The 25,235-nt window shown below is 39.2% G+C and overlaps 1 protein-coding gene across 2 annotated transcripts in view; it reads left to right on the forward strand.

The window, feature by feature from the left end:
- Acss2 (acyl-CoA synthetase short chain family member 2) overlaps positions 1-25,235 on the forward strand; it is a 48,464-nt gene that overhangs the window by 12,242 nt on the left and 10,987 nt on the right. The window contains exons 3-8 of one of the 2 annotated variants that reach the window (XM_046433727.2): positions 20,880-20,971; positions 21,176-21,279; positions 21,527-21,599; positions 21,866-21,941; positions 22,101-22,215; positions 23,030-23,068. In XM_046433727.2, the coding sequence (XP_046289683.1) occupies positions 20,880-20,971; positions 21,176-21,279; positions 21,527-21,599; positions 21,866-21,941; positions 22,101-22,215; positions 23,030-23,068 (499 nt within the window). The remainder of the gene's footprint in view (positions 1-20,879; positions 20,972-21,175; positions 21,280-21,526; positions 21,600-21,865; positions 21,942-22,100; positions 22,216-23,029; positions 23,069-25,235) is intronic. The other variant, XM_046433728.2, reaches the window with a different exon arrangement.

Here is a 25,235-nt window from a genome sequence, read left to right on the forward strand (position 1 = left end):
GAAAGCACTATTAGATATTAGTCACCAGTATTATTATTATTATTGATTAGTGAAAAGACTAAATCTGTTTGGAGTAAAAGCTTTATTCAGGGAACAATTTGTTCATTCAGTAAATACTTACTGAATACATAGTAAGTATGTGCCAGGCACTATTCTCAACCAAAGTTCCTGCCCTCATGTAGGGTACAATACAGTATGAAAGACAAATGGTAAACAAGCACAAGTAGTGACAAGTGTTATAGAAAATATAGAGCAGAGTAAAGGCTAGGAGAATGACAATGCAGAGTTGGGATTAATAAGGGAAGGCCACTCTTATAAGGTGTTGTGGTTTGGGTTTGGGTACTGGGGATTAAATCCAGTGGTGCTCTACCATTGAATTACCTCCCCAGTTCTTTCTTTCTTTTTTTTTTTTTTTTTTTTTTTGAGATAGGGTCTTGCTAAATTTCTGAGGCTGGCCTCAAGCTTTCAATCTTTCTGCCTTAGGCTCCCCTTGTCACTGAGATTACAGGCATGTGCAACACCTGGCTTGGGCAGAGATTTGAAGGAAATGAGGTAGTCCCTTTTTATATCTTATTTAAAGACAGGATCTTGCTAAGTTGCTCAGGGCCAAAGTTGCTGAGGCTGGCTTTGAACTTGAGATCCTCCTGAGCCACTGGGATAATAGGTGTGGGCCACTGCGCCTGGTTGACAAACCCATATTCTGACAGGGATATTTTTAGGAGGACATGGAATACCAGAGCCTATCATTCAGTGGCTCGATTAATTATCTAGGTCCAGCCTGGAGTTTACTTCAGTGAGTAGGAAGGGACTTTTTACCTCAATCTATATCTTTACTGATTTCACAACAGTATATCTTCTAATCAAAATATACTTGGTAAAGAAAAACACTCATTTGAGGCATAAGATAGCTTCAGATCATTCTCTTCCCCCTCTCTGAGCCTTCCTTTTGTGAGAATGATGGGAGATGAATTACAGATAATCTGTAAGATTCCTTCTGGCTCTGATCTTTCAGAATTCTATGATTGTTTCTGAAGAGGAAGTGATTTTTAGAGGTTCTGCTGCAACCTATAGTGACTCTCTGGTGATTCAATAGACAGATTGGGTTTCTGTTAAGATGGTAAGAAAAAGGGAGAATTTTAGAAAATTTGGGGTGTAGGGGCTGGAGGAGGAATCTGCTTTTCTTACTTGGGGGTAAGTTGTAGCTAGAAGTATAAACACTCAAAACTAATGGGAGATTGGTGGGAAATAACTTGTTGCTGGAAAAGTCTTCCTCTACTTAAATGAGGTAGGCAGATTGTGGAGGAGTGCTGGAGGATTTTATGTTTAACATAGATTTTAAAAAATATATATTAATTTTTTAGTTGTACACGATACTTTTATTTTTTATTTATTTTTTTTAATGTGATGCTGAGGATTGAACCCAGGGCCTCACACGTGCTCACACGTGCTAGGCAAGCACTCTATCACTGAGCTACAACTCCAGCCCATTAACATAGATTTTTAATCTGCTTCTCTCACTTTCTCCCTGAGTTTCATGACCCTTGATAGTCTAAAGAACCCTTCCCTAATGTGGTGAAAATGAGACAAGTAGGCTATACTTTTTCACTTTTTTTGGAAGTAGGTAGCAGATGAATAATAAATGGATTGTTCTGAAAACTGTCTTGAGAACTGTTTCAGTGTTCTGAGCTCCATGTCAGCTACTTGAGTTTATACTCACGTGTTCAGTAAACATTTAATGAGGAGATTGGCTTTAGGTAATGCCCCTTTTTGAGCCTGTTTTTCCCATGTGTCACAACTGTCAGGGGTAGGGAGGAGACTTATTTACATAACTTCTAGCACTGACCTTCAGAATTACACAAATGTAGGGAACTGCTCCTTCATTATTCATGGAGGTCTCCTAGACATAGTAAGGCAGCTGGGATGGGTGAGGTGGGGGAACCTGTATTAGTAGGTAGTCAGTGGGATCAGGGTTCTTGATTGAGGGCAGAGTAACATTTAAAAAATGTTACAGAAGGCTTGGAGCCGAGGATGGGCCTTGCTTCTTTTCCTGGATTTGGTTGGGGACAGATTAGGTACTGGTAATGATCATCAGTGTCTGACACCTTAAACTTTTTTCTAAGAATTTGAGACTCTCAGTTCCAGTTCTGAGAGGTCTTTTGGACTTCCCACGGAAAGCAGGAATTATATATCAATATCCCTACCCGAACAATCCCCAAAAGTTTAATTCTGATTCTTGATCATTCCAATTTGGCCCTTACTCTAACATTCACTTTGTGGGAAATTACCTCCCTTGTAAGCACTGTTTTTTCCCATTTGTAAAATGAGAATAATAAGCTCCCATGACATAGATTTTTAGAGGCATAATTGGAATAATCTTTGTAGAGGCACAGATGGGAAGCCTATTTGCTTCTCCACTTTATCACTGTGGACTCTGTGAGGTATGTGTATAGAAACTCTAGGAACTTGCAAAGCTCAGTCTGAAACCCCCTGAACCTAGTCCAATATTCTTGTTTTATGAATGAGGTAGTTCTGAGACCACATTCCTATGTTCCTCATATGATATGGTTTCCTAAACTCTTTCATTATTCATGGAGGTCTCTTAGACATAGTTTAGTTGGCAAATATCTCATTAAGTATTCCAGTTATGCTCTGCCTTACACACATACTATTACCTGCTTTGACTTTACATATCTAAGATTACATTAGCCTCATTGGAAGCCACATACTACCACTTAGTGTATAATATCTCATAATACCTAAGATGTTTCTATGTATCTTAATAGCAAACTGTGTCTCCCCTGTACTATACTTATATATTTGTTCCCTGTCCCCTGCTTTTTTAAGTGGAGGGTATGGTTCACAACACTTGACAGATGAGGAACTTGAGGATCTGAGAGTAAAAGAGATTTGACCAGGGTCTCATAGCAGTTATAACTTGTTCTGGACAGGAGGACACTTATATTCCTTGTTCTAGACACTGTGCTTCTACTTACACAGCTTTAGCTTCTTTGACAGTTTGTTATCTGTCTAGCCAGAAGTTTACTTAGGAGGGTTGGAGTTGGTTTGGGGAATGTTGACTACAGTTTATAAGACAAAAGACGTTAAAGAGAAAACCTCAAAGATATCCTTTCCTTAACTGAGATATGCTTATTCATCCATTCATTAAACAGTTTTTTAAACTGAGCATCTATAGCATATAATCTGCACACTATCTTGAGAACAGGTTTTTGGGGATGTGGGATAATAGCAAGGGGTCCAATAACGAGGCACTTACAGTAGTTCAGGCAAGATTTGATAATGATAGAGGTCATGAAAAGTGGTCACATTTGGATATTTTGAAGGAAGAGTCAATAGGATTTATTGATGAACTTGATAAACAGTATAAAAGAATGGAAATATCTCCAAGGTATGTGTGTGTGTGTGTGTGTGTGTGTGCTTGCTCACATGTGCTTGCAACTAGAAAAATGGAATTTTCATTAGTTGAGATGGAGAAGATATTAAGAGGAAAAGCTTTGGGGAAAGTCTTAGAATTTATGTTTCATACACAGATTGTATAAATGCAATATTACAAATGCTGAGAAATCATTGAAGAGTTTCCAGTAGGGGTATGACCTACCAGATTTTCAGTTTGAAAACATAATCCTCAGATGGCACATGCCTGTAATCCCAGCGGCTTGGGAGGCTAAGGAAGGAGGACACAAGTTCAAAGCCAGCCTCAGCCAAAGTGAGGCGCTAAGCAACTCAGTGAGACACTGTCTCTAACTAAATAAAATACAAAATAGGACTGGGGATGTGGCTCAGTTGTTGAGTGTCCCTGAGTTCAATCCACGATACCCCCTCCCCACAAAAAAGAATACTATCCAGCTGGGCCTGGAATATACTTGTAATCCCAGTGGGTTGGGAGCCTGAGGCAGTCTCAGCAATTTAGCAAGGCCTTAAGCAACTTAGTTGGACCTGGTCTCAAAATAAAAAAAAATAAATAAAAAGCCTGGGATGTGGCTCTGTGGTTAAGTACTCTTGGGTTCAATCCCTGGTACCAAAAAAAAAAAAAAAAGCCTATCCTGAGGATCTCTAGGCAGAGGCCCTAGTTGCTCTGTGATCTTCTGCAAGTTATGACATCCCTAGGAGCCTCACATTTTTGATCTTTAAAATTGGGTAACAAATCTTGTTCTTCAAATCTCCAAAGATTACCACAGGATTAACTGAGATGGAAGATGAATAAACACTCAAAATACGTACTACAATGAGAATTATAAAATTCTCAAATTTATAGAAATGTTGCAAATACAACACAAATAACTTGCCTGATCCATTGGAGGGAAGATGTGATATAGATCCTTTAGCATGTATATAGGACTTTCTCCCATATAACTATAATAAAAGTATCAAAATAAGGAAATCAGTGTTCATATATCACTGTCATATAATCCTCAGACTCTGTTACAGTTTTTCCAAGTTGTCCCAATGTCCTTTAAAGTAAAAGGATCCTGCCAAAGAATTGCATGTAGTATATAGTTGTTATTTCTCTTTTTAGTCTCCTTTAATCTAGAATAGTCCTTTAGTCTTTACTTGACATTTTTTTAATATTTATTTTTTAGTTGTAGTTGGACACAATATCTTTATTTTATTTATTTTTATACAATGCTGAGGATTGAACCCAGGGCCTTGTATGGGCTAGGCAAGTGCTCTACTGCTGAGCCACAACCCCAGCCCTTTACTTGACTTTTATTATCTTGATATTCTATCTTTTTAGTCTTATAGCCAACAAAATGTAGCCTAAACAGAATTGGTTGCTATTTTATTTAAATAGTGGTTGATATATTTTTTTAAAAATTTCATTAACACTTCAGCAAGTACCCAAATAAAAGTAAAGACATTTTGCCCCTGCAAATATCAACTATGACACCACACTGCTCAATTAAAAATAAAGATTTTGTAAAAAAAAACTAAATAAATAAAAAAATAAATAATAAAAATAAAGATTTTAACTGCATTAGAATAGAGCATAACATCACAACATATAGTACTTTATATTCAATAAATTTAGCATTATGAAAAAGTATCTCTGATAGAGGAAAACATTATTATTATTATTATTATTATTATTATTATTATTATTATTTTAGATATGAATGGACCTTTATTTTATTTATTTATATGTGGTGCTGAAAATCCAACCCAGTGCCTCGCACATGCTAGGCAGACGCTATACCACTAAGCCACCCCCACAGCCCCAGGTGAAAACATTATTTAGAATTAACTTTGGCTTTTAGATTGGTCATACTTCTCAGCTTCTTCACCTAAAATCTAAGACTGTTCTCTCTTCCTAAATAAAAATAAGGGCTTTCCTTACCTGGGCCAGTCTTAGTCCTGCTTATTCTTTCAGAACCATGTGAAATATCTCCTTTTTTGTGAGTTTTTTCCAGTTCTCACTTTCCAACCCTCTTTCTTGCCCTCAGAATGAACAATAAAATCTAGATTTAGAAAGCACATTTAACAAAACATTTCCCTCATTTACAGTTAGGCAAATGAATTGAAGTAATCTATAGAAGTTTGGTCTAAAATTCAGTGTTCCTGACTTCTAATCCAGAGTTTTTCCTCTGACCATTCATTTCCCTATTATTATAGCATTCTTGCCCAGGGACTGCAGGAGCTTCAGCTAACACTAAAGGCAGCCTAGAAGAACATTATAGCTCAGATGGATCAGTTAAGGTAGTGCCAGACCCTACAGGGACCCAGGATATAGGGCTGAGCCAAAAAACACATAGGAGCAGTTTGAACTCCATGCACTAGGCATCAGGGAGCTTGTAATTTTGAAGCAGAGATGGGACAAGGAATATCCAGAACTTCAGGCCTAGGAGAACCTTAGACATTACCTGTTATCTCTTTTTTGGGATGGAAGCTTTGAGAATAGCCCTCATCTAAGGTTTGGTCTACTTAAAGTTTTATGGTTTTATCAACAGGAAGAATCATTATTTTATTTAAAGAAAATACATAAGACCCTGAAGCTATTTACCCTGGAACATAGTGCATAGACTTGTTTATGCAGGAAATATTTCTAGTATACCAACACCTGCATTTCTTTTTATTTTCTTATTTGTTTATTTAGGTCTGGGATTGAACCCAGAGGTGCTTTAGCACTGAGCCACATCCTCAGCTCTTATTTTTATATTTTATTTTGAGACAGGGTCTCACTAAGTTGCTTGGGAACTCACTAAGTTGTTGAGGCTGGCCTCCCAACTTGCAATCCTCCTGCCTCAGCCTCCTGAGTCACTGGGATTATAGGCATACACCACTGTGCCTGGTAACATCTGCATTTCTGAGTATGATTTTTAACTGGAAGTTTGTTTTTTGCTCCCTTTTGCTCCCGCCCCTAATATATAGGCTCTTTTCATTCTGTGCATTGTATGAAGAAGTTATAGTGGTCCAAGTTAAATAATTATACAAACTATGAGGTTTTTAAACTTGTGACAGGGGACCGAAGGGAAATTCTATTAATTGCAAGGAAACCCTCACTTAAGCTTCAGTTAGCCACAAGCACTTAAAACCCATGAACCTTCAGTTGATTATCCTTACCCAATCCAGTCTCTACCAGGAACTGACTTATGTCCTGTGCTGGTCACCCTGTAGCTGTATTTTTTTTTTTTTCATTTTATGGATGCTCAATTATAGTACAATTGGAGGGCAATTTCTTCTTAAATGCCTTCACTAGTTACTTTTCATCATAATCATCAGCAATCCCTTGGACAGTAGAAGTGATCTTCCTGCCATTTCTCTGTTGAATTCTTTTTTTTTTCCTTTCCTCTCTGTTGAATTCTTACGTGGATATAATCCTTAGAGCCATCAGGAAGCTGGCACCCTTACTTGCATCAGCAAGGGGGTCGAAAGAGTGGAGTTTCTAGATTGCAGACATACAGTATGATTCCTTTTCCTCAGTGGAAACAGCCTGCAGAAGACAGCTGGGTAGAAGGCAGGTGGTGGGGTTGGGGGTTGGGGAGAGAGCTCAAAAGGGAGGTTGTTGAGTCCAGGGCAACAACGACCCAGTGACTAGGGTGGCCATGATATTTTAATACATGGAAATCTATCCAAATAAGCAGTCACACAGGCCTCTTATTGAACTTTAGTATCAGCTGCTTTTTCAGATGACTGTACCTTTTGAAATGTTCCCCAAACTACTACAAATATTGTTAGAGAATCTTAAATTTGACAACCAGATTGGTGAAAACCTATTCGGTTGTTTTCACATGATGTGAAACATACTGACAGAAATCTAATTTTATTTTTATAGATATATGTCAGGAAATATAATATGTGCTTAGGATATAGCAATAAACAGGGGAAATCTACCTCATGGATCTCACAATCTCATGGGGGCAAAATATTTGCCTGTGAGCTGCAATTTTATTTAGGAAATATTGGGAACAATGTCCTTTTTCTTATTTCAATGGAGAGGATGGGGAGGTAGGAGACACATCTCTGGGAGCAAATGGGTATATAAATGCTTCTATGACACTTGACAAGTCAAGAACTATGAAGGTTCAAAAACATGAGAGCTTCCTGAATTTGGGATCTTTCAGGAAGTTGTCAGGAGGTTAAAGAGATCATGGTAAATGTGGTCTTGCCCCAGTCTAAAGTTCAAAGTGGCTGGGAGTTTCCTCCTCAGCTTATGACAGTGCTCCTGGAGATTTTTAGGAGACAGACTTCTCCAAGTTCATTTGGGTGCACTTCACATTGGTGCAGTGGAACATACACTAGTCTGAAAGTCGGAAACCTTGAACCTTGTCACAGATTTGCCTTTAGCCCTCTTTGTGGTGTTGGCAAGTCTTTTCTAGATTTCTTGTATCTTTAAAATTGGGTTAATAATATGTGCTGTACTCACTACAAGGCAGTTGTGAGGATCAGGTGAGGCAATGCATTTTAAAGCAGTTTTATATTATATTAATTTGAAGAATTAGCTGAATTTGTATTGATTTATATAACCATGTGAGGCAGGCATGATGTGTTTCATTAATTTTCTTTGGCCTCTACCTTAGCTAAGTTTGTTCTTTTTTTTCCCCTCTTTCCCATAAAAGTATTGGGTTTCCATATGAGTGCCATAACCTGAATCCCAGCTCCAAGGGCTTCTTTCATTTTCTCCCATGGCACAGAGTCCAGGAATAAGCCTACCATAGGGACTCAAAAAACACTTCTTGACATGACTCCTAATTCTATTCTACAAGTTCCATCTCTTCCTCTCTCTGTCTACCTCTTTTCTTTGAAACTGATTTTGAAGGCCCATTCTCTGCTGCTGGAAGGGAGAGATGGAACCATAATTTGAGACCTGTTACAGATTATCCAGTCTAACATTAACCTTCACCTCCTTCTATTTCTCTTCTCTCATTTTATATTTTATCAAGAAAGAAACAGGCTCATTTTTTTGCAGTTCATACACTGAATAAGGAGTAAACAATAAATCTAGTGACTCCATATTCAGAGCCAGGACTTCCCAAATTTTAGCATGTATAAATAAGTGCCTGAGGACCTTATTATAAATCTATGACCCCACCCCAACCTAATGAATCAGAATCTCCTGAAGATAAAACCTCTGACATTTTTTGTGGGGCAGGGGGGCGGTGATATTGGGGATTGAACTCAGGACCTTGCACTTGCTAGCAATTACTCTACCACTGAGCTACATTCCCATACCTGACTTGTATTTTCACAATCCCCTCAGACAATTCTGATGTCAGAGTGGGGTACCATCAAAAAATAATTATTTAGGAGCTGGGGATGTAGGTTAGTGATGGACTGCATGTTTTAGCGTATGTGAGGGTTTGAGCTTGATTCCTCCCCATAATAAAGTTTGGGATAAAAGAGAGAATATGACATTCATATTAACATGGGAGAAGGAAAACTGTGAAGGAGAGAGTAGGCAAGGGGAACCAACTCCAGATTTCCTAACAGATCAGTGTTAGGAAATATTACACATGAAATTTGAGGATCTAGATATATTTAATCTCTGAAAACTTTTCTGTTTAGGTATCCACAGAAATAGAGTACACTAGATTGAAGACTAACAATTTAAACAATGCTGCTTACCTAGATAACAAACCACTGTAATGAGTATTTTTGCATGTATCTATTTCACTTGAGGGATCTGATGTACATGTAAGATGGTACCCTTGGCTATTCTTCCCATTTTCTTTTATAGTCTAGGCTTTCTTTCTCTGTCTCTGTCTCTCCCCTACCACCCTTAGGGATTGAACCCAGGATTTCATGCATGCTAGGCAAGCACTCTACCCCTAGCCCTCAGTTACAATTCTCTTTTAGGCAGCATTCCAAATGCTGTGACAATAAAGGATTTGAAAGCTGCCCTCATTCACTTGTTATGGGTAAGGCCAGCACAGAATGGTAGGAAAAATCGTGTATGATTTCCCTCCTGTAAGTAGATGGAGAAAAGGGTTATCTTCTGTACTGGCTCATGTTCTGTCTTCTCAACAGAGAAGAGGTACAGAGTCCAGCTGGCACCAAAGCTACCTTCCAAGGGGAACAGACACAAGGTCTCTGGATTAAGGCCTGAAAATAGCTGGCAGGAGGACAGTGTATAATAATAGCACAGATAACAGAGCAAGAGTACTGTACTTTGAACCTCAGCTCCAGGACCTTCTTCTAGTCTCATGGCAATGGAGTCCGGACTGAGCCCACTTTAGGGGTTCAAGAAATTCTTCTGTAGTCCATTCCAAAAGTTCCACATTCTTTTCTTCTCTGTGTCTACCATTTCCCGTGCCTGTCCAGTGTCTATCTTCTTTGTCTATATCTTCTCTTATCTCCTCCTTCCTCCCATATTTCTTTTCTCAGATCAGCCTGGGTCCTGCTGGTTACAAAAACAGTCATAAGTTTGTTCATTTGTTCATTCATTATTTTATCCAATCATTTCACAATTATGTATAAAATGCCCATCATGTATAAACTTGGTGCTAGGCACTGAGAAGGAAACAGATGTCTACATGACTGTAATACTACTAAAAAAGTGCCAACAAGCCAAGAAGGAATGAATGAATGGATAATGCTAAATTTTTCTGATGAAATAATGGTTATAATATTTCTGGAAAGGAATACTTGTAAAGACGTCTGTATTTTTTTCCAAATTAATCTATATGTTTATTGTAATTCTAATCAAAGTCACAGTGAGTTTTTTTATTGAGGTGTAATTTATATCAAACAATTCACCCATTTAAAATGTACAAATGATTTAAAATGTATATTTCAGGGCTGGGGTTGCAGCTCAGCAGCAGTGAGGCACAGTGAGGTAGTGAGGCACAGGGTTCAATCCCCAGCACCATATACAAATAAATAAATAAAATAAAAGAATTGTATTCATCTACAACTAAAAACTTTTTAAAAATGAATATTTCAATGATATTCACAGAGGTATATAGCCATTATCATAATCAATTTTAGAACATTTCATTGCCCTAAAAGAAATTCCTTTCTCAATAAAAGTCACTCCTCATTTCCTTCCAACTTTCCCCACTCCAGTTCTTGACATCCACAAATCTATTTTCTGACTCTCTGACTCTTGACTATTTTGGACATATCATATGAATGGAATCATACAATATGTAGCCTTTAGTGTCTGGCTCTTCACTTAGCAGAATTTTTTGTTGTTACTGGGGATTGAATCCAAGGGTAGTTAATCACTGAGCCACATCCCCAGCCTTTTTTTTTTTTTTTTTTAAGAAATGGTCTCATTAAGTTGTTTAGGGCCTCACTGAGATGCCGAGACTGGTCTCAAACTTGTGATCCAACATGCCTGGCGCATGTTTTCAGTGTTTATCCATGTTGTAGCATGCATGTATCAATATTTCATCCTTTTTATGAATGAATAATGTTCCTTTGTATGGATATATCATATTTTTATTTATACATTCCTCAATTGATAGGCATGTGTGTATGTGTGTGTGTATGTATGTGTTTGTGTGTTTTACTGGGGATTGAACCCAGAGCCCCATGCACGCTAAGCAAGCACTTTACCACTGACTTACCTCCCCATCCCTTTTTAATTTTTTTTTTTTTTTTGGTACTAGAGACTGAACTCAGGGACACTCAATCACTGAGCCACATCCCCAGCCCTATTTTGTATTTTATTTAGAGGCAGGGTCTCACTGAGTTGCTAATTGCCTCGCTTTTGCTGAGGATGGCTTTGAATTCTAGATTCAGCCTCCCAAGCCGCTGGGATTATAGGCATGTGCCATGCGCCTGGCCCTATGTATGTATGTATATATATATATATTTTCCAACTACAACTAAAATATATATGTATATATATATATATATATATATATATATATATGTATATTTTAACATGCTAAGTAATCTTGAAGTCATCACTTCCCATTTCTGTGCCATTTGTAAATAAAACTGGTAGATCAAAAAAAAAATATATATATATATTAGTTGTAGTTGGACACAATACCTTTATTTTATCTATTTATTTTTATGTGGTGCTGAAGATCGAAACCAGCGCCTCACACAAGCTAGGTGAGTACTCTACCACTGAGAGACAGGGTCTTTCTGAGTTGCCTGGGCTGGCCTTGAACTTGCAATTCTCCCACTTCAACTTCCTGAGTAGCTGGATGTTTTTACTTTTTGACATCAGGAATAATGTTACTATGGGTATTTGTATACAAATATATATATATATATATATATATATATATATATATATATATATATATATATATTTGCACTTTCAATTCTCTTGGGTATATATTTAGGAGTGTAATTGCTGGGTCATATGGTAACTCTGTACTTATCCTTCTGAGGAATTGCCAGTCTCTTTTCCAAAGTGACTGAATCATTTTATATTCCCACCAGCAATATATGAGGCTTCCAATTTCCCCACATGCTTGCCAACATGTTATTACCTGTCTGTTTTATTATGGTTATCCTAGTGGGTGTGAATTGGGATATCATTGTAGTTTTTATTTGTATTTCCCTCAACATTCAGTTGGTACAGACCTGGCTTTCTGAATCAGGGAGGAACAAAAGGTAAACTATGTTTAGGCAGGTGTTTCTCCTTTATTGAGACTTTTTACTCTAGTTTTGTTAGTTTTAGAGTTAATGGGAAGTACTTCCAGGTTCAAGTGATAGGATGATAGTTGATTCCAGTTTTTAAATCAGGAGCTGGATGAGGCTGCATTAGTGTCTGCAAACTAGCTATCACTTGAATATAGAAATCTATGGAGTTTAAAAAAAAAAAAAGAACAGAGTGAGAGAGAAACCAAAGAGAATGATAGATTTCTGATAACTACACTAAAAGTCATCCTTAGTAGTCTTCAACCACACTCTGATTTTGATTTTCTTCCTTAAACTTTTTTGTTTTTTTGTTTTGAGAACAGCATCTCTCTTTTGAAGACCATGTCATTTAGGAAAACAATGTCCTGAACTAGAGTCATTTTGTTATAAAGCCACACTATCCAGTATGGTAACCACTAGCTACATGTGATTATTGAAATTTAAGCTTATTGAAACTAAATAACTTTATTGAAAAAAATTCAGTTCTTCATCCACGTTTCAAGTGTTCAATAACTTTAGGTGGTTAGTGACTACTACTTATTGAACAGCACTACTTTAGAATAATGTTGATAGTAAAGTGCTAAGTAACCTTGAAGTCATCACTTCCCATTTCTGTGCCATCTGTAAATAAAACTGGTAGATCTCAAAAGCTTCATTTGCCTTTGGCATTCTGAGTGATTTGTGATGAGTTTTGGGGTGTACCTCCTTCTACTTCCTCTTTCTGCCTTTCTCTTTCCTCACTTCAGCTAGGGCAAAAATACCCAGAGGGAACATTAGACTGCTAATTTGTCAAGTTACATTGCTTCCACTTCTTGCTCCCTTGGTGAAAGGGAAAATAACTTGAGGGCATATTTACCTCAGAATGCCTCATATTTGTGCAGTACTTCATGGATCATAGAACTCTTTCATATTATTTCTTCATTTTATAAAAATCAAAGAATCTTAAAGTTGGAAGGGCCTTACAGATCATCTTAGTCTTCAGTGAACACAAATTATATGGAAAGCTTGTAAGATGAAAATTCCATGTCCCCCTCCCTGGAGAATCATCTATTAGAAGTATTTGTTTCCCTAACTCAAATTGTACATCTGTCTATCCTGAAGCTGTATGAGGTGGGACCTTGGAATCTGCATTATTAACACTATCTGACCATACTTTGAGAAACGCTGGATTTGCTTGTTCCACATGGCAGAATGTGCTCTTTCGTATTCCTGCAAATTCAAAATTGTTCATGATATCTTTAGAGTTAGGAAGTTCCTAAAGGATCTTCTATCTTTGGACAACTCTGACAGAAATGAGCTCTCCCACTGACCTAGCTTTTTTTTTGTTATAACAATCCTTCAGATTCATTCATTCATCCAGAAATATTATTGAATATGTATTATATACAAGGTTTTGTCAAGGCATTAGGAATTCAGCAGTGAACAAAACCAACCTGGTCTCTAACTTCAGAAGCTACCTTTTATCTAGTAGGGGAGACAGGCCATTAGAAGAGGTGGGGAAGAATAAAAGAAGCATCCTTAAGAAAACTGCCACGAAGAAAATGAAGGGAATGTTGTAAGGAAGAATAACAGGAAGGGCTGATATTAATTAAAGGTGATCAGAGGAAGCCTCACTAGGAAGGTGACATTTAAGCTGAGACCTGAAACATAAAAGCCATTCAAAAAGTTGGGAAAAGATAGTTAAAAAAAAACAAAACATGGAATGTTCTGTCTTTCTGAAGATTAGTGTGTTTGGAGTCAGTAAGCAGAATGAGAGAATGGCACAAGATGAATCTGGAGAGGATACAGGGTTTAGAAGCTTGGATTTCCTTCTTTATGCAAAGGAAGCCATTAAAGGGTTTTAGGTAGGAGATGATGTGGTATGATTTCAATTTTTAATAGATCATTCCAAATGATGTATGGATTGGAAGGGAGAAAGAGTGAAGTGAGAGACCAGTTAGGGGGCCATTGTGGCAACAGATTAAGGCAACTTGAACTAGTATGGAATCAATAGAGATAACAGAAATTTAAGACTTGTTCTCATACCCCTCAATATTCTGCCACGCAACCAGCACGCGAGCTTCATAAAAGAGGTTCGAAGCATAGAAATTAACTAGTGAGTTTTAAAATTAAAGAGATATACTCTCGTTACCTTTAATGCCCAGCTTTGGAGATGGCTTCTCCTAGCTCCCGCCTCCAGCCACCTAATGCAGTGGCGAGGTTTACACAAGAGGCTAGCAAAAGAAGAAGAGCATGCCAGGGAGTGAGCTTTTATTGGGGAACAAAAAATTCAAGAGAAAATCCCATCCAATGAAGGTCGAGGGGGGCAGCATTCCAAGGTCAGGGTCAGTGACTGGTCTTCGGATCAGTGGCCAGGCACACCTCCACACGGACAAGCCCTCGCACCTGGGACAGGGTGGGGAAGGCTCTGACACAGTTGTCTAAGCGCCTCTCACCCAGCCAGGGAGGTAACTTAAATCACTTGCGAGTATGGCTTCCCACACAATATCTTTTCTTTTCCTTGAAATCTCAGTTGGTTGCTCCTCCCATAGCAGGTTTGACTTCCTCCCATAGCAGGTTTGACTTGCTCTGGAAGACCTAACTTGCCAGTAGACTCTCCCCTCGAATCTATCTATGGAGAACTCAGTTTTCCCCTCTATCTTTATTTTTTTCTTTTGTTTTTCCTGGGAATTGAACCTAGGGCCTCATGCATGCTAGACAACTGCTCTCTACCAACCCTCCCACCTATTTTCTCTTAGCTCTTTACTCCCATTTTGTGCCTTGCTTGTAGTTGTAGGGAATTAGAATCTTTAGTTCAATGACTATCTTTCTCATATAAAGAGGGGAATATCAATATTTCTTGTCACTAATCAATTATCAGTCTTTCAATGATTTGACCATGACCCTTGAGTATCTATTGTGCTAGTTGTGCTTGGAGGAGACAGAGAAGAAGACATGATCTCTATTCCAAGAGCCCAAGGTGTAATACAAGGTGAAAAAATAAATCACAAGGAAAGTGACATAAAGGACCTTGGGAAGAAGAGAGAAATTTCAGCTTCCAGGTAGGTGGGGGTAAAGGAAAACTAAGAAAGACTTCATGGAAGATGTTAACTTGGATACCTGAGGCTAAGGGGGCCAGGTACTCTTTTATGGAATAGTCAAAGATGACCTCACTGAGAAACCAACATTTGAACAATGATTCAAAGAGAATAAATTATGTGGCTCTCTAGAGGAAGAATGCTCCAAGTGGAGGACAAACCCTCTGAGGTTAAGTGTGTTGTGGTATTTTTACCAAACACTAGGGAGGCCATGTGGCTGGAGCAGAGGGAGGAGAGGAAGAGAGAACGATAATATATGAAAATAGAAAAGGACTAGATCATGTAGGAACTAGTGAGCTGTTATAAGGACTTTGACTTTTACTTAAAATTAAATGGAAAGCAATCTGAGCATTTTGAGTGGAGTAATGATACAATCTGACAACTAATGGTGATATTGGACTGGGACAGTAGAAATAAATGTGAAAAGAAGTTGTCTACTTCTAAATATATTTTGAATCAATAATATATTAAAGTAAATTCGGAGAATATGAGGATGAGGTAGTTAGAAAGAGCTCCCTGGAGAAGATTCCTTGGAGGAAGGACATGAGAAGGACCTAGTGATTGTGAACCTTGGGTTGTCCCATTAACCCTGTGGCCTCTAGATAAAGGGTAAGTGATCTGGTTTATAGCAAAGGTTCCCAATCAGTAGTCCATTAGGCATTCATTAATAGTTTTGTTTGTGCTACAGCATTTAAAAGTTTTAAAATTTTGTTGTCAACACTTAAAAATTCAGAAGTTTTAACAAAAATAGATATTAGGAATGTCTTGAAATTTTGAAAAAATTGGCAATTGAGCCAGTGGACAAAATCAGGTACTAGATGCGTCTTTCTTTCTTTCTTAGTTGTAGATGGATGAAATACTTTTTAATTTATTTTTTATGTGGTGCTGAGGATCAGACTCAGCACCCCATATGTGGTAGGCAAGTGGTTTACCATTGAGCTACAACCCCAGCCCAACGCCTTCTTTTTTGCTAGAGCATGCATTCTCCAATTTTCTAGTTGCTGCCCCTTGCTAATGTTTCCCCACAAACTAAGGCTAACTGTTATCGTACATATATTGCTGTGTTCTCTTTCTCTCTTTTTCTAGTACTGGGGTTGGAAACCAGGGCCTTGTACATGCTAGCAAGTGCACTACCACTGAGCTAAACTCTAGCACTTTTTATTTCTTATTTTAAGACAGGATTTCCCTAAGTTGCCTGGGATGGCTTCAAACTTACAATCCTCCTGCCTCAGCCTCCTAAGTAGCTATGACTTCAGGGTGCACAACCATATCCAGCTAGTAAAGTATACTTTGCCATTTTGCCCTGCTCTGCCCTTGAGGGGCTGGGTTATGAACCCAGGGCCTACTGGACGGTGGGTGAGCCCTCTACTGCAGTTGCTGTTTTATTTTATTTATATATATATATATATATATATATATATATATATATATATATATATATTTAGTTGTAGTTGGACTCAATATCTTTATTTATTTATTTTTATGTGGTGCTGAGGATCGAACCCAGGGCCTCACACATGCTTGGCCAGCACTCTACCGGTGAGCTACAACCCCAGCCCTGTTGTTGTTTTCTTAAAGAAAAGTTAAGAGGACTAAAGAAGTGGGGCTGGGGAATTAAAAAAGAAAAGAAAAAAGAAAGAAAGTAAGAAAAGAGGAAAGGGAATAATATTTTGTCTTTATCAAAGATTTTCTTTCATGTGATCTACTTTCCTCATTTACAATACCTGCCTGGACCCTGTTAATTTTTGAGCATGTAACTCACAATGTGAAGGAAAGAGGCTTGGACTTTTAAGTCCTTATCCCTGCTCTTTTACAACCTACCCAGTGACCCCAGGAAAAACTCATAATCTCCTTGACTCTCAGAGTTAGGAGATAAAAGTGGATGCTCTGTAAAGAGCTCTGACTTCCTAGAGGGCTTAGGATCTTGTGGTATGCTAGTACTTTGTCCCCTCCTTTCTTCCAACCAGCTAGAGGCCCCAGCCTGGTGTATATGTCAGAGAAAGAAGACACTGGAATGAGTAAGGTGCCTAGATCAATAATGTAGAACTTGAGTCCATGGCCAGGGAGAGACACATACACTATGTGTGTGTACGCACACATGCATGACTAGAAGTGATTTCAAGTAAGCTGTACTTGTAAAGTTGTGCTTATATATTCTTGTTTACCTTCTGTTACCAGGCTGTATTCTAGTGGCTAGGAGGTAGCAGTGAATAAGCCAGATAAGGTCTCTGCTATCATGGAGCTTATGAAGGACATAAGCTCCAGTGAAAGACATGGATAATATACAAATAAAATAAATGAGATAATTTTAAATAATGTAAAGTTTCATGAAAAAATAGTGGGTATGTAAATGTGGTGCTTGCAGATGGCCCATGTTTGAGTTCTGAATATATATACTTATGTTTATTTGTGCCCATGTGTACAGATAGACTGCTTTTGTGCCTAGAATGTTTATGTATCAGTATATGTGTTTTTTTGTTAGTAAGTACACATGGGTGAGGTGGTATAGGTATACACATGGGGACATATGCACAAGGATATATATATGTCAGCATTCAACTGTAACTGGAGATGTTCTAACGTTCCTATAACATTGGTAAGTGGGCCAATCAAGGAAATGCTTTCCTGCCTCTGGCATTCAGGGCCATTTGCCAGCTCCCTCTCTCCTTGTTCCTTCTCACTTTAGTAAGCTCTCTGTGCTTGGCTTCTCTTAGCCCCGGGAGGGTTAAAGCCAAGGAGAGGATAGTAACTGACTCATCAAGCTAGAAGCTGGAAAGAGGCTGATAATATTCTGTGTAACCTCTGTCAGTAAGAAAAGATTTGGCTTCCCTGCCAGTCCCTGTCCTTCACACTATGAGGAAGAGAGTCCTGATATGAAATCAGAAGACCTGAGAATCTATTCTTGGCTCTTCCACTTATTATTATGTGACCTTGGCCATTTACTATGTCTCTCTAGGTTTCAGTTTCCTCCTTCATAAGAATTCTGGGTAGAAGGAGAGGGGATGCAAAGGCCTGTAGTGCTGAGGGAGAGCTACATGGTGCTGTGAAGGAGGACAAGGAACATTCTTAATTGAGGCAATGACTTGATCAAAAGTATGGAAGTGGGATTGAGCTTTGTGTATAAGGGAAACCAGAAAGAAACCATGTAGAATAAAATTCAAACTTCTTACTATTGCCTACAAGGTCCTGCATGATTTGGCTGTTGTCTAGCTCTCATTCTTTTTTTAAAAATATGAATTCTTTTTTTATAAATATTTCATTAGTTGTTGATGGTCCTTTATTTATTTATATGTGGTGCTGAGAATTGAACCCAGTGCCTCACACATGCTAGGCAAGCGCTCTATCACTGAGCCACAACCCCAGCCCTAGCTCTCATTCTTACCCAACCTCTTGTTCATTGTACTCCAGCCATACTGACTTCCTATTGGTCTTTGAATAGGTCTTAGTGCCTTTCCATTTGATGCTCTCTCTCTGCTTGGAATACACTTCTCAAGAATTAATATGGTGGGCTGGGGCTGTGGTAGAGCGCTTGCCTAGCATATGTGAGGCCCTGGGTTTGATCCTCAGCACCATATAAAAATAAATCAATAGAAAAAAGGTATTGTGAAAAAAAATTCTTAAGAAAAAAGAATTATAATATGGCTATCTCCTCCTCCTCCTCCTCCTCCTCCTCCTCCTCCTCCTCCTCCCCTCCTCCTCCCCCCCTTCCTCCTCCTCCTTCGCTTTATAGTTATACATAATAGTTAGGCTCAACCTACTTCTTATTATTCAGGTCTTAGCCAAAATATCACCTCCCCAGGGAGAAGCATTCTTTGGCCCTCCTACTGAATGTGCTTGTCTCCTAAATTTATCAATATTTAAAATGCCCAACAATTCCACTTTTAGTAATTCATCCTATAGATATAGTTGTAGGTAATTTATATATGAAGATATTCATTGAAGCCTTTATTGTTAAATAAATTATTGTATGTACAATTGACAAAGAGAATGAAATAGTTCTTTTAGTCTTGATAGAGAATGATACCAATATACATTATTAAAATTTTAAAAGCAAAATGACTAAGTGTACAGTTAAGTTTTGTGTAGTTTATTGATATATATGATACTGAGTTTTAAAAACAAGACAGAATAGTGTGCATTGTATGCTATCATTTGTGTATAAAAATGAGTATATATAAACATAGATATATAAATACATGCTTGTATAATAGGCTTCTCTCTTGAATAAAGCAGCTCTTCCTACCACTGTTTTCCTGTACTTAGTTAGAGACTGTGAGGTGTTTATACCTTTTAAAAATCAATTTTTTTAATATTCAATTTTTAGTGCTGGGAATGTGGCTTAGTGGTAGAGTGCTTGCCTGTCACACATGAGGCCTTGGGTTCCATTCCTAGCACCACCACCGCAACAATAAAATTCAGTTTTTGAATTTTGCACTATTCCTTTTTTTTAATTTTAATTTTTATTTGTTTATTTTTATGTGGTGCTGGGGATCAAACCCTGGGCCTCACGCATGCAAGACAAGAACTCTACCACTGACCTACAACCCCAGCCCAATTTTGTGCTATTCCAAGGATCTTATGAAAGATGCTAACAATGTGACTTCTTCCAAAGTAATTATTATAGTCACTACATAATACTTGAGTTACCCTAGGCCCTATATCCTACTAGGTGTGGCCCTAACTGCAAATTGATTGTCTTTGAAAAGACACACAAAATATTAGTAGCAGTGGTTGCCGGTAGGCAAGGTGATTGGGAGATAGAGATGGGAGGGACATTTATCCTTATGTATTTTTTTATGCAGTTCCACTTGTATGTATTATTTATATTAAAAATCATCAAATTACTGGACTTGTGGTGCATGCTTGTCATTCCAGTGGCTCAGGAGGCTGAGACAGGAGGATTGCAAATTCAAGGCCAATCTCAGCAATTTAGCAAGGCTCTAAGCAACTTAGTGATACCTGTCTCAAAATAAAAAATATAAAGGGTTGTGGATGTGGCTCAGTGGTTAAGCACCCTTGGGTTCAATTCCCAACGCCAAAAATAAATAAATAAATAAACAAACAAATAAATAATCAAATTGGAACAAATACTGAGGGAAAACTTTTTGCTTTATTTGTGTTGTTTGTGTGTTTTGCAGTGTTTGAACCCAGGGCCTCATGCATGCTAGGCAATCATTCTACCACCGAGTAATATCCCTAGCCCAACGGTGATGATTTCCAAACTTTATGGACATTAGAATTACCCACTGATTCTTTGTACCAGCTTGTAACAAAGAAGCACATTTTTGGACTCTGTGGTTTTGATTCAGTAGGTTTGAGTTTGGGCCTAGGAATCTAGTTTTAACAAATTCCTCAGGTAACAGGGCTGCAAGTGATCTGGAGACCATATTTTGAATAATACCAATGCAGCCTTGAGCCTCATTAGGAAAATACACATGTGTGATATTATTTCTTCTTAACATATTCCAAGAATGCAAGAGAAGTGACCATCACCCCATTTTTATAAACATAAAAAATGAGATCCAGAGATAGATGTGTACTTTTCAATGACATACACACACAAAACAAAGTATTTTTAAAAGCCAGAATATCTGTCCAGTCAGCTCAGATGTGATGGCAGATGGCTTATTCCCACAGGATAGTCCCAGGTCTTGCTATTGCTAGATAGATTTTATGACTGTTCCTGTCTCTTGTTTGAGGATGAAGTTGTACCCCTAATCACTTATTCTTTCTGGTGTACCTCAGGGAGGGCAATGAGCCAGGGGAAACCACCCAGATCACATACCGTGAACTTCTGGTCCAAGTGTGTCAGTTCAGCAATGTTCTCCGTAAACAGGGTGAGTGTGGGGGTGTGGGAAAGGGACCGAAAGGCCTGACCTTGGGATATCTGAGAATTTGTGGGAGAAGACAAAGAATGGAAAGACTCTGGTATTAGAGGAGCTGAAAAGTCAGCTGGGGTGGGGAGGGGCACAGCTGGATGGGAAGGAGCAAGTAGCATCAGGAAGGGTCCATGGTCCATATTCTGTGTTTTTTACCTGCAGGCATTCAGAAGGGTGACCGAGTGGCCATCTACATGCCCATGATCTTGGAGCTCGTGGTGGCCATGCTGGCATGTGCCCGCCTGGGAGCTTTGCACTCCATTGTGGTAGGAGTTTGGGCTAGTGAAAAGGGGTTATAGAGGGGGACAGGGCTCTGAAGAAGTAGGTTGGGCCTGGATAACAGAAGATTGTAAATAACAAACTAAGGAGCTTAGAGTGTTTGTGTCATAGGTCCAACTCAGTTATTCAGGACCCTGGCTTAGAGATCCTAAGTGTTTCATGAGCAACTTCTTTCCTTGTTCACTCAATCTCTGGGACCTCCCTCTCTCCCTCAGTTTTTCTTTCCTTCCCTAGTTTGCAGGCTTCTCTGCAGAGTCTCTAAGTGAACGGATCCTGGATTCCAGTTGCAGCCTTCTCATCACTACAGGTGACTAATTTTCTCACTCCTTCTCCAGAACCCCCCACACTAGAGTCTTGGTCTTTAATAAGCTTGTTGGTTCGGAGCTGCTCAGAATGGAAGGTGGGCACTGGCCTGCCTTTCCTCTCCTGTCCTCACCTCAGCTGACCTTCTGTCAGCCCAAATCAGCTGGAAGAGCGAGTCAAGAGGCCCACTCAGGAAAGGCCCTAAGTACATTGTGCCCACTGGGGAGTATAGTGCCTACTAAGGCCTGGAATGTTTGTTGCTCTCCAAAGATGCCTTCTACAGGGGGGAAAAGCTTGTGAACCTGAAGGAGCTGGCCGACGAGTCCCTGGAAAAGTGTCGGGAAAAGTAAGTGTGCTGACCTACTGGCTACTGCCCTGGATTGATTGAGCCTTTCCCCAGTGCCAGCTTTCCTGGCCCCCTCTACCCTAAATGGACATGGGGAAGTCTTGTCAACTTCTCTTTTAAGCCAGTTGGGCTACCACTTCAGGCTTTTCTTTCCTCTAGGGGTTTCCCAGTGAGATGCTGCATTGTGGTCAAGCACCTAGGGCGGGCAGAGCTGGGCACGGGTGACTCCCCCAGCCAGTCTCCCCCAGTTAAGAGGCCATGCCCAGATATCCAGGTGAGTCTGGCACTGCTGTACCCTCTCTGGGCTCAGATTTCTTCCCTTTTCCTGCCCAAGAAGTGTCTGATGTTTTCTTTTCTTCATCATAATGCTAAGGATCTGGGAGACATCATAGGAATGCTGTCTTTTGCAGGGTTGGCTGGGAACAGGTGACTTTGACCTTAAATATGAATGGAGAGGCCCTTGGACCTCAGGGACTTAGCATGAAAAGTTATGCAGGAGACTTCTTGTGCTGGTTGGGATATCTTGATTGGCACAGGGGAAACTAAGGACTGGGGAAATATGCCAACTTGAGTGATTGTATGTAGTCATCTTGACTGGGCTGTGACTTAGAGTGGGCTATCTTTATAGACTAGGGGATACCTGCCCAGGGTCCAGCCCTTAGGATGGCTCCTTAGTTTTGAATCCAGTTCTTCTGACCGGTGCAGTAGAAAAATCAATGGTGGCCTCCAGGTGTGGGCATAAGTAATGAAAGTTCTGGGATCCAAAAGGACAGAAGGTTACTTAGATTCAGTAACTCAAAGGACCCTGAGTTGTCTTTTCTTTTCCCTCTCTGAGTGGTTTTGAGGCTAGAGTGGCCCTAGTTTAGTTTAGGGAAATTCAAGAGTCCAATCAGTGTTAAGGATTCTATATGTATATATATAGAGAGAGAGGCTGGAATTAGGATTAGGAAAATAGAGACTGGGGAAACTAGTGAGGGGCGGGGGGAATCTGAGACATTCAGGAGTTTACAACACACTCACCCTTCCCTCCCACTCCTCTATCCTTGCATCTTGCTCATCAGCCTTTCCATTCCATGGGCTCTTAACAGGATAAGCTGAAAAAGAAATTCAAGTGCATCCAGCCCCAGGTATACACTTCTGTACTGCCTTGGGCACTACTTCCCTATGTGCTTGTCTGTATGTCCATCTGCTTCTTGCCTGTTTGTCCCATTGAGGTGGCTGCCAGACCTAACATTCTTCCTTTGCTCCTGGGATCCTTGACATCTATGTCACTGACAAGTGTTGTGAAATCAAATGTCTGTTGTTGCCTCTGTCAACCAGTATAGTGCAAGGATCTCGGATGGGTAGCAACACAAATCCCATTTCACTCCTGGTGCTTAGACCCTGGGAGAGGGAATCAGGTAACCTGTCAGAAAGCATTTACTATGTATTTAGCTGGGACAGAGACAGGAGAGACAGTAGAGGAGTTACAGATCCTGACTTGGGAATTCCCTATCAAGTTGGTAAAAAATAAGTATTATACACGACAGTAGAAAAGAAGATTCCTAAATACATTTATATACTACTTTGGAATTTACAAACTACACATAACTTTTTGATGTAATTAAATACTAAAATGAATAAGAGTCACACTGCAAGAGGTTCTAAGATGGGAGATCTATAAGTGTGTGTTCAAAGCAGTTTAGTTTAGAGAAGAGAGTGGGCCTGGAGTCCAGAGACCAAGTTTTAGCTATACACCTTGATTGAATAAATCTTCCCTCCCCTCTGGGTTTCATTTTCCTTATTAGTAATAGAGAGATGATAATACATGTTTAAAAGCAAACATCTCCTGGGTTGGGGTTGTAACCCAGAAGTAGTAGTGTACTTGCTTAGTATGCTTGAGGCCCCAAGTTTAATCACCACTGGAAGGAAGGGAGGGAAGGAAGGAGGGAGGGAGGGAGGGAGGGAGGAAATGTCTGTCTTTACTAAAAAAAAAAAAAAAAAAAAAGCTCACTATTCCTACATGAGATTTACCATCTTCACAGGTTACCTTACTCTAAGTCCGCTATGATTAATCTCTTATGCTAATAGTAGATATATAAGCCCCTCTTCTCTATTCTCACTAGTATGATAGAGACAGATCTGATTCCTAGGAAACACTCCTTTCCTTTTAAAACTCAAGCAAGGGACCCAAATCCTTCTTTTGAAAGGGATAACAAACTTGGGAGTTTAGAGGATAAGCTCTGGAGCCAGACTTGGGTTCAAATTGGGTTCAGATTCTGGCTCTGCTACTGTATAAGTTTGGACCAGTTGCTAAGATCTCTTGCTTCAGTTTCTCCAGCTGCAAAATAAGGATAATAATTGTACCTTTCTCTGGGGTTTTGTCAATATATGTAAGGTGCTTAATGTGTTAACTACTTAATAAATGTTAGCTGTTACTGCTTTCCCTTAACACAGCAGACAGACTGGCATTTTTTTAAAGTATATTTTTAGTTGTAGATGGACACAATTTTATTTGTAAACAAGTAAATAAAATTTTATTTTATTTATTTTCTTATATGGTGCTGAGAGTCAAACCTAGTGCCTCACGTATACAAGGGAAGCGCTCTACCACTGAGCCACAACCCCAGCTCCCAGACTGGCATTTCTAAAAGGAATAATAATAATAATAATAAACTCTAGTAATTCTGCCTCAAACTGCAGGCTCCTGGATTTTTACTTCTTGGTGGTAAAGACCAAAGAGCATAAAAATAGATTTAAAAAATCTAGGTTTGTTGGCCTGAAAGTGGCAGTAAAAGCTGTAAAAAATCTTGGCAGAGTTCCAGACCCCTCCATCCTTAAGCAATCTTCAACAGAAGGCGTGGTACAGTTTGCAGGTACCCTCCCCAACCATATCACCAATGGACTTCCTTATATTTGTCTTCCATATCTGGCAGCTCCCCTCCCTGAAGCTATCCTAAGGACAAAGGCCAACTCCCCAGTTTTTACTTTAGAAAATTCAAATCTTTTCCTGGATCCAAGTCATAGGCCTATGAGGCCCACACTCAATTTACAAGCAAAGTTTACTTCACTAATTGATCTCATCCTGCTTCCTGGTGCTCGTTATTGACTCCATGCCTGGAGTACCCCACCTCCTCCACTCCTCCCTGTATACTTATACACACACAAAGGAATCAGTTGTACACAATTATAAGAATACCCTCATTGCAGAACCACAATGTTGACCATTTCTTACCTTATGACAATTCACAGTTCGATAGACCAGCACCATTTTTCCAATCAATATTGACACAGTTCTGCTTAAATACATTAACA

Source organism: Marmota monax, unplaced genomic scaffold (genome assembly GCF_021218885.2).
Source record: "Marmota monax isolate L192 unplaced genomic scaffold, Marmota_monax_Labrador192_F-V1.1 WCK01_AAM20220418_F8-fsc00014, whole genome shotgun sequence".
NCBI classification, from domain to species: domain Eukaryota; kingdom Metazoa; phylum Chordata; class Mammalia; order Rodentia; family Sciuridae; genus Marmota; species Marmota monax.